This window comes from Anopheles stephensi, chromosome 2, assembly GCF_013141755.1.
Source record: "Anopheles stephensi strain Indian chromosome 2, UCI_ANSTEP_V1.0, whole genome shotgun sequence".
NCBI classification, from domain to species: domain Eukaryota; kingdom Metazoa; phylum Arthropoda; class Insecta; order Diptera; family Culicidae; genus Anopheles; species Anopheles stephensi.
This window is the reverse complement of record NC_050202.1, coordinates 21,648,682-21,662,222: the sequence shown is the minus strand read 5'-3', so window position 1 is coordinate 21,662,222 and position 13,541 is coordinate 21,648,682. Positions and strand designations below refer to the sequence as shown.

The 13,541-nt window shown below is 50.3% G+C and overlaps 2 protein-coding genes across 5 annotated transcripts; one reads left to right on the top strand and one right to left on the bottom strand.

The window, feature by feature from the left end:
- The first annotated feature begins 3,634 nt into the window (after window positions 1-3,634).
- LOC118506142 (WD repeat-containing protein 35) lies at window positions 3,635-8,093 on the top strand. Its single transcript, XM_036042889.1, has 6 exons — window positions 3,635-4,005; window positions 4,094-4,384; window positions 4,454-5,023; window positions 5,091-5,493; window positions 5,557-5,660; window positions 5,774-8,093. Exons 1-6 carry the CDS (start codon window positions 3,982-3,984, stop codon window positions 7,970-7,972), a joined length of 3,591 nt encoding a protein of 1,196 aa, XP_035898782.1. The 5' UTR covers window positions 3,635-3,981; the 3' UTR covers window positions 7,973-8,093.
- Window positions 8,044-13,541, bottom strand: LOC118506144. Of its 4 annotated transcripts, none has more exons than XM_036042893.1 (7): window positions 12,632-13,541; window positions 10,687-10,785; window positions 9,669-10,494; window positions 9,181-9,602; window positions 8,876-9,113; window positions 8,727-8,810; window positions 8,044-8,651 (listed from the first exon to the last, which is right to left on the bottom strand). In XM_036042893.1, the coding sequence occupies exons 1-7, from the start codon at window positions 13,075-13,077 to the stop codon at window positions 8,067-8,069; spliced, it is 2,700 nt and encodes an 899-aa protein (XP_035898786.1). In that variant the 5' UTR covers window positions 13,078-13,541; the 3' UTR covers window positions 8,044-8,066. The 4 variants fall into 4 exon arrangements, with proteins under 4 accessions (XP_035898786.1, XP_035898787.1, XP_035898788.1 ...); XM_036042894.1 differs by having other exon boundaries at window positions 9,669-10,491; XM_036042895.1 differs by lacking the exon at window positions 10,687-10,785.

Sequence of the window (13,541 nt, the reverse complement as noted above, 5' to 3'; positions counted from 1 at the left end):
ATGCGTTCTTATCGAAGAGGGGAAAGGGATCGCATGAAGAAGCGAGACAGAATCGATTCTCCTTCCCTCACTCGCCGGATTGGATGCCGCCGGCTAGCGAGAAATCCTCCTAAACTGGTCCGATTAGGGAGTTTGGGTAACAGGAGAGCATCCAGCGAGCAGGTAGCTTCCTGATCTACCAAGCGAAGATCGGGACGCTCGTCCGACGGGCTTGTTAGTATGCGTTCTTATCGAAGAGGGGAAAGGGATCGCATGAAGAAGCGAGACAGAATCCATTCTCCTTCCCTCACTCGCTGGATTGGATGCCGCCGGCTAGCGAGAAATCCTCCTAAACTGGTCCGATCAGGGAGTTTGGGTAACAGGAGAGCATCCAGCGAGCAGGTAGCTTCCTGATCTACCAAGCGAAGATCGGGACGCTCGTCCGACGGGCTTGTTAGTATGCGTTCTTATCGAAGAGGGGAAAGGGATCGCATGAAGAAGCGAGACAGAATCGATTCTCCTTCCCTCACTCGCCGGATTGGATGCCGCCGGCTAGCGAGAAATCCTCCTAAACTGGTCCGATCAGGGAGTTTGGGTAACAGGAGAGCATCCAGCGAACAGGTAGTGACCCGATCTACCAAGCGAATAAGCAACACTCGTCCAACGGGTTTGTTAGTATGCGTTCTTATCGAAGAGGGGAAAGGGATCGCATGAAGAAGCGAGACAGAATCGATTCTCCTTCCCTCACTCGCTGGATTGGATGGCGGTGGCTAGCGAGAAATCCTCCTAAACTGGTCCGCTTGGGAAGCTTGGGTAACAGGAGAGCATCCAGCGAGCAGGTAGCATCCCGATCTACCAAGCGAAGATCGGGACGCTCGTCCGACGGGCTTGTTAGTATGCGTTCTTATCGAAGAGGGGAAAGGGATCGCATGAAGAAGCGAGACAGAATCCATTCTCCTTCCCTCACTCGCTGGATTGGATGCCGCCGGCTAGCGAGAAATCCTCCTAAACTGGTCCGATTAGGGAGTTTGGGTAACAGGAGAGCATCCAGCGAGCAGGTAGCATCCCGATCTACCAAGCGAATAAGCAACACTCGTCCAACGGGCTTGTTAGTATGCGTTCTTATCGAAGAGGGGAAAGCGATCGCATTAAAGCGAGACAGAATCGATTTTCCTTCTTCCTTCACTCGCTGGATTGGATGCCGCCGGCTAGCGAGAAATCCTCCTAAATTGGTCCGCTTGGGGAGTTTGAGTAACAGGAGAGCATCCAACGAGCAGGCAGCATCCCGATCTCCTAAGCGAATAAGCAACACTCGTCCAACGAACTTGTTAGTATGCGTTCTTATCGAAGAGGGGAAAGGGATCGCATGAAGAAGCGAGACAGAATCGATTCTCCTTCCCTCACTCGCCGGATTGGATGCCGCCGGCTAGCGAGAAATCCTCCTAAACTGGTCCGCTTGGGAAGCTTGGGTAACAGGAGAGCATCCAGCGAGCAGGTAGCTTCCTGATCTACCAAGCGAAGATCGGGACGCTCGTCCGACGGGCTTGTTAGTATGCGTTCTTATCGAAGAGGGGAAAGGGATCGCATGAAGAAGCGAGACAGAATCCATTCTCCTTCCCTCACTCGCTGGATTGGATGCCGCCGGCTAGCGAGAAATCCTCCTAAACTGGTCCGCTTGGGAAGCTTGGGTAACAGGAGAGCATCCAGCGAGCAGGTAGCATCCCGATCTACCAAGCGAAGATCGGGACGCTCGTCCGACGGGCTTGTTAGTATGCGTTCTTATCGAAGAGGGGAAAGGGATCGCATGAAGAAGCGAGACAGAATCGATTCTCCTTCCTTCACTCGCTGGATTGGATGCCGCCGGCTAGCGAGAAATCCTCCTAAACTGGTCCGCTTGGGGAGTTTGAGTAACAGGAGAGCATCCAACGAGCAGGTAGCGTCCCGATCTCCCAAGCGAATAAGCAACACTCGTCCCACGGGCTTATTAGTATGCGTTCTTATCGAAGAGGGGAAAGCGATCGAATGAAAAAGCGAGATAGAATCGATTCTCCTTCCCTCTCTCGCTGGATTGGATGCCGCCGGCTAGCAAGAAATCCTCCTAAACTGGTTTGATTGGGAACATTGGGTAACAGGAGAGCATCCAGCGAGCAGGTAGCATCCTGATCTACCAAGAAAAGAGACAACACTCGTCCAACGGGCTTGTTAGTATACGATTTTACAGGGTTTACCTAGTCACTTTGCGATTTGAAGGCCTTTTTGGTTTGTCTTTACGTATTGTTATTTCGTTTGATTATTTTTATTCCATTCAAATCTATTTCGACAGATATGATTTGCTTCAATTGACAATACTGCAATCGCGTAGAATCTAATAGAACTTTTTTCTTTTACGTATGTACGTGTAATGAATGTTTATTTTTAAATTTTGGATAGCTATTTTCCTGCCTTTAACTTATTTAAAATATATAAATGATAGTAAGTAAAATTATGCTTGCATTTCATGTGGATGCGGTGGGACATTTGTTTCGAAAATCATATGGCAGCCTTTGTAAAGTTACGGGTTAACGAAGTTGATCCCGCCAACGGATTGACCACGTGAAGATTGGTCAACCCTAAATCTTTGCGCCGGTTATAACGTTACATCCCCTTCTCGAATCAAACGTTAGACATCTTCCTGGATTAAGCAGGACCAGTTACTAACGGTGGACCTTTGTCGCACGAGATGGACTGAAGGCTTTTTTTCTTGAGCGTCCATCCGAGTGTTCCACGGTGAACTCGTTACGAATTTGTTGGGCAAAACCTAAGAAGGATACCCCTAAGATGAACTCTGGTTGAGGTGATAACGGCGCCGGCCTTCACTCGGCAGGACCGGGATTCAAATCCCACCAAAGCCGTCTCCCTGTGCGCAGGGCTGACTACCTCGCTAGTTCAATTCACAGAAAGCCAAAAATAGCAGGCCGAGACCTCTTGAGGTTGAAGCGCCTATAAAGAAGAAGAAGAAACCTAAGAAGGAAAACTCCTGCGGCTCGACACTCGTATGATCAAGGTTTAAAATGCAAGTGAGTTTATCAACAAAAATCCTGTCTTATATACTAAAGACAAAGAACCAAAAAGGAAAAGAACATACACCTACAGTGTCGGGCGTAACTTGATCGCGCATCATCATCATGATTATTTTCCAATCTTTTGCCTGTGCGTCATTTACCCTATTCGTGAGTGGTCCTTCCTTTATAAGCACTACGGATAGTGAGATAGCGCCTACATCGATCTTCCTGATCCTGATTGCTACTGATTTGCTTATGACATATTTTCGCCGTCTGCCTTACTAGCATGATGAATGCAAATTTTCTTACCTAACTCTGTTTAAAATGGCTTAGACTTTTTGCAAAGATAATATTGGTTAGTAAGAATTTATCCAAAACGAGAAAGATATTTTAATGATTTTAGATTGTGCATTAATTCTTACATGCCCATTCATTTTAGTTTTACTTTATTTTGTCGCATTCGCAAAAGCCATCGAACTACATCCGGATGGAATGGAAATACTCGATCAAAATGGAAATACATGTAAAAACCAACGAATAATGCCATTTGCATTGCAAAGCAACTCGGTAAACCCTGTATCGATACGAGAGGCGAGAGCGAATCGATTCTCCCTTTTTTCAGTTGAAAAACAACGCGCTCCCGTGCTACAGGTGTTTGTTTACAAACAACACCGTGTTGCGTACGCCGTACACGCGTATCGATGTGTGCGTGCAATGCGAGCGCGTCGATCGAACTGTCAGTTTGGTCGCTAGGCAACCTGCGCTACCACCACAAAACAGGTCACAAACAACGGTGCTTTTCTCTTCATACCGTACGGCAGTCCGGAAGCAGGTGCATTTTCCATACCGTTATTGTGCGTGAAAAAGGTGGAAAACCAGTGAAAGCAAGTGTTTACCTCGGTTCTCAAACGTTTCTGTGCCGATTGAATGTTACCGGAAACGAAACACAGCACAGTGCAGAATGTTTATTTACCTGAGTAAAAAGGTATGCGCTTCCGGGTGGGTGGGTTTGTTTGCCGACAATTTTCCCCACATTTCCCACAGACGCCATATTGGATTGCTTTCATCCGTAGATTGCCATCCCGAACAACACTCGGCTGAACTGCATCGCATGGAATAAGGACCAGGGGTACGTGGCAGTCGGCGGTGAGGATGGACTGTTGAAGGTGCTGAAGCTGGAGCAGGCCAGCAGTACGGCGGTGTCGGCCCAGCCGGGCAAAGCGCTGCAGGCAAGCAACCTTTCCATGAACCAAACGCTCGAGGGCCACAAGTCCGCCATCCAGGTGGTTACGTGGAACGAGTCCCAGCAGAAGCTAACGTCCTCCGACAAGGATGGCGTCATTATGGTGTGGATGCTTTACAAGGTTGGGCCGCGACGATTTCTTTCTTCTCCAAAGGGATGGCTATTAACATTCTCTTCTTCCCGGTTTTAGGGCTCCTGGTACGAGGAGATGACAAACGATCGTAAAAAGTCCACCGTCAAGGGTATGGCATGGACGAGCGATGGGCAGAAAATTTGTATCGTGTACGAGGATGGTACGGTGATCGTTGGTTCGGTGGATGGCAATCGGATCTGGGGAAAGGAGTTGAAAAATGTGTCCCCCACCGGCGTACAGTGGAGTCCGGACGGAAGGTTGCTACTGTTCAGCATTAAGAACGGCGAGGTACATCTGTACGATAATCAGGGCATCTTCGTGATGAAGCTAAACATCCAGTGTGTGTATCTGACGCCGGCCAAGAGCGTTACGGTGGTGGGATTGTGTTGGTTCCACAAGGGGACCTCACCGAGCCGGCCCGTGCTGGCGATCTGCTACGAGAATGGGCGCATGCAGCTGATGCGCAACGAGAACGACGATGCACCGGTGGTGGTGGACACGGGCCTGCAAGCTATTTCGTGCATGTGGAACCACGACGGTACGATACTGGCGCTGTGTGGCATGAAGACTAACCTGAGCAGTGATAAGGATAGCAGCCAGGTGCTGTTCTACACTCCGTACGGTGTGGTAAGCCATCGAAAACGAAACTTTATGTCCTGTCCCTAAAATAATTAACAAATTTTCTCCTTCACAGCACATCCGGACGCTGAAAATCCCGGGAAAAGAAATCACTTCCCTCTCGTGGGAAGGCAAGTCGCTACGAATAGCGCTGTCCGTGGATTCGTTCATTTACTTTGCCAACATCCGACCGGATTATAATTGGTGCTACTTTAACCGGACCGTTTGCTACCAGGAAGCGGTAGCCAATGGTGCCGGAGATGAGACTGATACGGTTACCTTCTGGGACACTAGCTCGAACCAGTGCTATGCTAAGCAGATTGACGCACTGATGTCGATGGCAGCGTCGGTCGATCATTGTGTGCTGGCCGTTGAAACGCGCATGACCGGGAAGGAGTTTAGTATTGTGAGCGAGGGCAAGGGAAAGGATCTGATGTATCAGCTGCTGGTTTGTAATTCAATCAGCACGACGGTTGACTGTGAGTATGGCGAGGGGCAGCATGTTTTAGAACGAAGGAGTAAACTTTTTTATTATGTTTCAGCGAAATACATCGACATACGGCCAGAGTTCATTACGATGAACTCTTCGCATGTGATCGTAGCCTCGAAGGATCACTTTTTACTCTGGCATTATCATACACCGAAGGTAATCATTGCTTCTTTGGCACTACAAGCACTGAGAATTTGACTCGATTCTCGTAGCTGGTTATATTTTATATTATTAATGCACTTTTCTCATTCTCATCGTTTTTTTTAAAGGGAGCTTCAACGCTACACGCCAACCTGAAGATCAAGCGCGATCGCAAATACCACATTGACGACACACCGGCCCTCGAGGTGCTGAACGATCTCGACTCAAAGACGGCCAACGAAATCCCACCCAAGGTGGACCCAAGTCAGGACCCAATCTGCTGTGTAGCCTCGTCCGAGAACCTGCTCCTAATCGGTCGTGAAAGTGGGCTCATCCATGAGTACACACTGCCCCACCTGGTGCTGCGCAATCGACACTATCTGCAGGCACGCAGCTACAAGCTCGCCATCAACTGCAACTCAACCCGTGCCGCCATGATCGACTGTAACGGTGTGCTGACGACGTTAACGCTTCGTGACGATACGAGCGAATCGGAACCGGCTGGTGCGTCCACACCTCACATCGAGCGGAAGGACGTGTGGGCAATTTGTTGGGCCCGGGACAACCCGCAGCTGCTGGCGATAATGGAGAAGACGCGCATGTACATACTGCGCGGTGCCGATCCGGAAGAACCGATCACCTGCTCCGGGTACATCTGTAACTTTGAGGAGCTGGAAATTACCGGCGTTTTGCTGGATGACATTGTGAAGGGTGGTGCAACGCCTAACGTGAAGGAGCATCTGCTGCAGCTACGGGTGAAGTCGCTTCGAGACACGGAAGATCTCCTGGCGCATGTTGGCATTGCGGAAGCGAAACAGTTCATCGAGGATAATGCACATCCCCGCCTGTGGCGTCTGCTGGCGGAAGCATCGCTCAAGAAGCTTGATCTCGAAACAGCCGAAGCGGCATTCGTCCGGTGCAGCAACTATCCCGGCATTCAGCTCATAAAGCGCCTGAAAACGATTCAGCTGGAGGCGCTTCAACGGGCGGAGATTTGTGCCTTTTTCGGGGAGTTTGATGAAGCGGAAAAGCTGTACATGGACGTGGACCGGAGGGACTGTGCGATCCGCCTGCGACAGACGCTGTGCGATTGGTTTCGCACGGTGCAGCTGTACCGGCTCGGGCCGGGCATCTCGGACCAGCAGATGGAGAACGCGTGGCGTGAGATCGGACACCACTACATGAGCATGCGGGCGTGGGACAGCGCCAAGGAGTACTACGAAAAGGCGCACCACACGGAAGGGCTGATGGATGCGCTGTACGCGTTGGAGCAGTACGATGAGCTGGTCGGGTGCATGCATCGGCTGCCGGAGAAGAGCCCACAGCTGGCGAAGCTTGGCCAGCAGCTAGCTACGGTTGGGATGTGTGAGCAGTCGGTTGCTGCCTACCTGAAGCTGGGCGATGTCAAATCCGCTGTCTCGACGTGCATCAGTCTCCGGCAGTGGGGTCTTGCGGTGGAGCTGGCCCAAAAGTACCGTATGCCGCAGATTAACACCCTGCTCAGCAAGCATGCGGCACAACTGCTCCAAGAGGGCAAACTGCCGGAAGCGATCGAATTGCAGCGCAAAGCGGGACGGTATCTGGACGCGGCCCGTCTGCTCGTCAAGATGGCCGAAGCGGAAGCAGAGAAGCGTTCGGATTACGTGAGGATAAAGCAGCTGTACGTGCTTTCTGGCTTGCTGGCCGAAGAGCACGTCGAGAAGCAGCTGACCGTCCAGGCGGCTGGCAGTAGAGCCGTTGTGCTGTCCCAGCTAAGCCCCGAAGATGCGGTACTGATCGAACAAATATGGCATCACGCGGAGGCGTATCACTACATGCTGTTGGCCCAGCGTCAGCTGAGAACAGGCTTGCTGCACAGTGCCGTTGTAACCGGCCTTCGGCTACGCGATTACGAGGATGTGCTGGAGGTGGAGTCACTGTACGCACTGCTCGCACTGGCTAGCTGTGCCGATCGATCGTTCGGTACGTGCTCGAAGGCGTTCATCAAGCTGGAATCGATCGAGACGATCTCGGAAGCACGGCGGCAGCAATACGAGGAGTTGGCGATCGAGATCTTCTCCCGCTATGAGCCGCACGACGGAAAGGTGAAGCACATCAGTTGCTTTACCTGTGAGACACCGGTCGCGGACTGTAGTACACTGTGTCCGAGCTGTGGAAGTCGATTTCCACCGTGCGTCGCATCGGGACAGCCACTGACGAACCCAACCGGAGCCTGGCAGTGTACCGGGTGCTATCACCTAGCGAGCCCGCTTGAGATCAGCACGCGCAAGACATGTCCCCTGTGTCATCGAGCTATAGCACCAGCGAAAGGAGCTGTCGAGATTTAAACGTTTGTGTTGTGAGATCGCTAGTATTTATATTTGGTAGACGGCGTTTTTCAAACGTTTTTTCACAGCTTTAAAACATGGTTAAGCAAAAATATCATATCATGATGTACCGGTTTACGTAGCTATTGTAGAACGTGCTCTGAGCGCGGGCGCTGTCGAAATCGATCCGAAACTTAAAGCCATCGATCACAAAGTTTAGCCGCTGCAGTTGCCGTTTGCTTTTGCGCATACGCATCGGAACGCCACGACCCTGAAAGCGGTCTGTGAACAGTACCCGCACGAACCGTTCGACCGGCTGATCGCGCTCCGTGACGTCCTGCACCTTCACACAGATGGCGGCCCTTTCACACACAAACAGCCGGCACGGTCCGGCATCGGCCGCGTGTGGTGGATTGCTGATCGTGACACGCTCATTGTGGTACACCATTCCGCACGCCGACGCGTGTTCATCGATCAGGAACAGTTCGTAGTTCACTGCCAGGTTATTTCGGTACGCGTTCAGATGTACCAACACGTACGCTAGCCGCTGGAATAGCTCCTTATCGATAGGGATGTTGAGTGAACTGTTCTCCGAGTATTTGACGATGAGTACGTTAAAGAAGCGGCTATACTCCTGCAGATGTTCGATGCAAAGGAACGTGAACTGCTTCACAGTGGAGGCGACACGATTGTTAAAGTTCTGTGAAGGTGCAAACGTTCCGTTCCGATGAGAAAACGATTCGTGGTGGTACTGTGCAGCCATTAAGATACTTACCGAAGGTGTCTGGCAGTGCTGTATCCATTTGGTAGCCTTCCGAAACTCGCGCAGATAATCAAAGTACGGATCGAACATGTCAGTCTGCAAAGCACGATATCAGGTGAGTGAGACTTGTATGGTAACGGTAGCGTTCTTCTTGAACCAACCTTTAAGTAGCGATCGAAGCAGCCACATATTTTATTCGGATCCATAAGCGGTTGGGCAAGATCCTGCCGTATCCTTTGATGGAGTTCCAAAATGGCTTCGAAAGCACTAATGAACGATGTCAACTTTGACTTTACCTCCGCGCTGAGCGTGTCCAGATAGAACTGTCGGTTTGCTATCAGCACCTCGATGAACTGCTGTTGCGCCTCAATCAGGGACGCTGTGAGTTTTTGCTCATCCCTGCAAAATGTTATCATTCTAAGATGAGCACAACCGAACGAGAGCTCTTCAGACGTACACTCCTTACCAAGTATCATCCGCCTCGTTGACCGTCGGCAGATCCTGCTCATCATCTTCTTCCGCGTCCTCCAAGCTATGTGAGGTGGTACGCTCATCCATCTCCACCGTGTCGTATATCACAGCCTTTGTCATCGCCTGCACTATCGCTACCAGCGGTTGAAGCTCCGTGACTGTGTCCGACTGTACGGTGATTTCATGCGTACCGCGAGCGCCGGCGTATAGGATGAGCCGGTTTTTACCTTCCTCCAGGTAGCACACCTCACTGTCAGCAAAGTGCCCTCGGTACTCCAGCCGTTCGCGGTACACCTCCACGTACAGGAGCAACTTTTCGAACGCAAACACCTTTCCGCTGTACTTCCGGCGCACGTTTGTGTCGTAGATGTCGACAACGAACAGGCGCTGAAACTTGCCCTGGTAGAGGAGATTTATCTGCAAGACAGGATAGGTAATGGTTTGAGTAAACGGGAGAGCGCTGTTGGAGACGTTTTCCCTTACAGGTGTGTCTCGGGCAGGATTCCGATTGCCTTCCGGCTGAAGGATGAGTGTGAGCGGTATGTCCGAACCGTGCTTCAAGCTGGAGTGTGTTGTCATCTGACCTCCGCTACACTGGCGAATGTCGTGCACATTGATCGCCTGATTAACGCGATCGATCAGTATGCTGAGCCGCTTGTCCACCTTGCACAGTAACGCCGTCCGGCGGCTCATCGTACGCTTTCCATCGCCATCCTTCAGCAGGTCCTTTACCATCTCGTTCAGCAGCAGCTTGTACCGTGGCAACCGCTGAATCGGATGCAGCAGTAAACTGTTCAAACCTAGCATATCGCCCAGATCGTGTTGAATCTTCAGGAAGTAATCGTTGTACCGCAAACGGACCGCTTCCGAGTTAGCTTGATGCATCGCAAACTGTACGTAGCAGTAGAACCGTTCGTTCTCGATGTAGCTGAGAAACACTTCCGCAATCTTTTCCGCCTTTCGGCCGCTGTCGGTCGAGGACGTGGATGACAGATTGGCCGCACGCTCCAGATCGGGCAGCAGATGGTCCCGGTGTGTGCGAAGGATTTCTTCCAGATTTATGAAGAGAATGTTTCGCAGACCGCGCAATGCGGTTGGAAGTGTTTGTGAGTACATGGCGGGCACATAGTTGCGGATGCCCTGATCAAGCGTTTCGATGTACTTCTGTTCCTTCTCGATCAGCTCGGTGATCACTTTGAGGATGTGGTCCTCGGGGGTGATGGTATCATACACGGATGGTTCCTCCAGATCCGGTGCGATCGTGTAGTAGCTGTTTTGCACGGACAGTGCTTCATGTTCATCATCGCTGCTACATGAAGTGGAAAAGATTTACTCTATAAGAGGCAGTGGCCAAGGTAAGAGGTTCACAGAGGGAGTACAAGAAGCAAAACCGACATCCGGATCGCTACCAAATGGACAGAAAAGCTGGGGTAAAACAATGGATAGCAAAAACTGGGGACACAAAGCGGGCTACAGTACGACTACACAAACGGCTACTCACGATGACTCAAACGAGGAATAGCCATCGGTTAAGCTGGGATCATCTAACTCTTCGTAGACCGTCTCGACAGGCTCGTGATTGGGATGCTTCGTATGGGTTCTGTGTGAGGATACGAGCACGATAAAGATAATCAAACGAGTGTCTCAACCATTATACACTGCTTGTACTGTAATGCGTTCACTTCCTGGTCTGTGCAACATAATTCTCAAGTGCTGATTGGTGCCAGTGCCCTTAGCTACTGATACTGGCGGCTGTGCCGGAAGCTTGTTGCGAGCAGGGCAGGCAGATAAACTGTTTTATCTACATTTCAAACGCATCGACAACGTACGATATCGATTAAAAGCGAAGAAAATTTGAGACTTTGATGGGATAAATTGTATATTAATTCAACTATGGCTTCACTTGGGCCTGTATGAGCTTCTACTGCATCATATTCGTCTACTTACGAAGTAGAAAGTTGCATTACTAGCTGCCTTGATGGGAAGCTGAGTATTGGTCGATGATGACGATTGCAAAGAAGTGTGGTTCTGGAAATCATTCATTCAATACCCGTCCAAAAACTTTTGTCTCGATAACATATAGAGACTTTAGGACTCTGCGAACTGATTTTTCTTTAAACGCACCCATGTACGAGGCTCGGATTTTACTGCAGAGGATACCCATAAATTCGCTTTCTATTAACCCGGAAAACCTCTATAGCACTTTCATCCGTGTTCGAGGTGGAGGCCATGTTGGGGTCACTTGAGTCCCTAGAGTTCCTAGCACAATGAATATTGTTAGATTAGAGTCTAGATTAGAGAGAGTTAGCGGTACAATAGAATACGTATTTACGTATTCTGCTCCATCTTCATGCCACACTACGCTTAGAATTTGAACCTATCGAGCGTACAGTACCTTAAGGATATACTTCCACGGCGCCTACGAGACGTGTCTTATGGACAGATACGTCTATGCCGTCATTCTAAATGCAATACCCTAGTTGGTAATTATAAAGTAATGGTGAAGGGCGCAGGTGGTTTTTGCCGGTAAAAATCTGGCATTACCCAGGGGGTGATCCCGATGTTCTCAACGTAATACTGGGTCGCCATGAAAGGATTCCACCAAGGGTAAAAAAAGGGATATACTTCCAATAGACGCGCTCCTAGATGAAGTCTCATTATCAGGGCAGTTAGAGCGAGTAGAGTAAAACTCAACCTAGTTGGAGCTGTTTTCTAGCAAAACAAAGATAGATATCTTAGAACAAAGATAGAGTGAATTCCTGTAGAAGAGGAAGTCATGATTGAAAAAAATGAACTTTGTCCAAATCAAAGTTCAATTATTCTGGCAAAAGATAAAGAAAGGCACATTTGGTCTACAGCGTGTGCACAGCTCATTAGACTTAGACTTCGTTGGTGTGATCGCTTCCACCCTGCAAACAGCACTGTTTGGGAGACACACTTGGACGTCATCTTCCACAAAACTATGATCTCCTGCATGCTGACGATGAGTCATGCTCCCATAATCCGCCTTAAAATCTATTCCCTACCAACAGCTGTGTCTGGCAGCGCGTCAATGTTGCGTATGGTGCAGCTATTTCAATCTGTCTCTCGTACCAGAGAAAAAAACCCCGACACACCGTCTACAATTTGTGAAGTTCAAACAAATTAAGGGGCCAGAAAAAAAAAGACGAGATCCCGCACACATAACCTACTACATTTGGATTACAAAATGATTCACCGGGAGTTAAGGTTCCGATGGAAAAAATGGGGTCTTTTACGAAGGGAAAATAAATCCATCGATTGTAAATTTCCTCCCCGTTTGTTGGTGTGTGTGTGTGCGCGCGCCACCGCCGTACCGTTATCAGTGCGAAACCATCAGCTTATCAGCCAGCAGAAGGTCGTATCGCGCCGAATGTTTATATAGAGTCCGGTGACTCACGCCTGCTTCTGGTTCTGGAAAAGCTTACCTTTCGTACACGGTATCGTATATCCTTTCGGCGATGGCGCTCGCTCGCTGCGATAGCTTGGTACGATCGTGCGCAGTAGCCAGGATCGGGTATAGCTGAGGCTTTGGGCCTACGAGCAGCGTGCTTTCCACCTTCGTCTGCAGCTTCTGTATCATCGGTTTGGTGGTTACGTGTTTACGAGTTGCTGACGGCGTGTCCGTCCCATCGCCGCCGGTTCGCTGCAGATTGGGGCTGCTCTGACGCAGTGCGATCGTTTCGAACCGGCTCGCTAATTGACGCACGGCACTCGGTGTGCCCGGCGTGGAGACTGTGTCCGCCCGCTTGAGCGAATCCATCGATGCGGACGTGTCGTCCGAAACGGAAATACCACTGTCACGCAAATCACGGCTCTGACCCAAACCTGCGAGCCTCGGCTTGGGAGGAACCGGTGGACGAAGCGGATGCATCTTCGCCGCGGTCGTATGCGTGTGTGATGATGATGATGATCACCGACACTTTTGTTAAACAACAAGGCACGAGCTAGTGGACAGACACTTCATATGGTAGAGGTACGTTTGGTTTGACGATGAAAGCACACCGGGAAGAAGTGTCCAGCCGATTGATTAGATAACGCACTGATTCAAGCCACCGCCTACCACACTGTTTCAGGTCCGAGGGAACAACGGTAGCGTACCGGCAGCGAACTCGCGAATATCTTCTACACGAAACGCCATCCGTTCAGTCGGAAGGTACAGCGCAAACTGCCCATTATCGATCACATCAACGGACGGCGTCCATCCATCGCGTGGAACGGGGGAAGTTGCTTATCTCTCACCCCACGGAGGAATGTCTACGCTTGCTATCACAGCGAGGGGCGAACTGTGGAGTGCGCTGGTGGGCGCTTATTTATTAGCGTTGCGTGGCGGTGTGA

Coding starts and splice junctions, on each gene's coding strand:
- LOC118506142 (XM_036042889.1), top strand. CDS start 3,982: ATGTTTATTTACCTGAGTAAAAAG. Junction 4,385..4,453: donor TGGTGTGGATGCTTTACAAG/GTTGGGCCGCGA, acceptor TCCCGGTTTTAG/GGCTCCTGGTACGAGGAGAT. Junction 5,494..5,556: donor AATCAGCACGACGGTTGACT/GTGAGTATGGCG, acceptor ATTATGTTTCAG/CGAAATACATCGACATACGG.
- LOC118506144 (XM_036042893.1), bottom strand. CDS start 13,077: ATGCATCCGCTTCGTCCACCGGTTCCTCCCAAGCCGAGGCTCGCAGGT. Junction 9,114..9,180: donor AACGAGGCGGATGATACTTG/GTAAGGAGTGTA, acceptor AACATTTTGCAG/GGATGAGCAAAAACTCACAG. Junction 8,811..8,875: donor GCTTCGATCGCTACTTAAAG/GTTGGTTCAAGA, acceptor CGTGCTTTGCAG/ACTGACATGTTCGATCCGTA.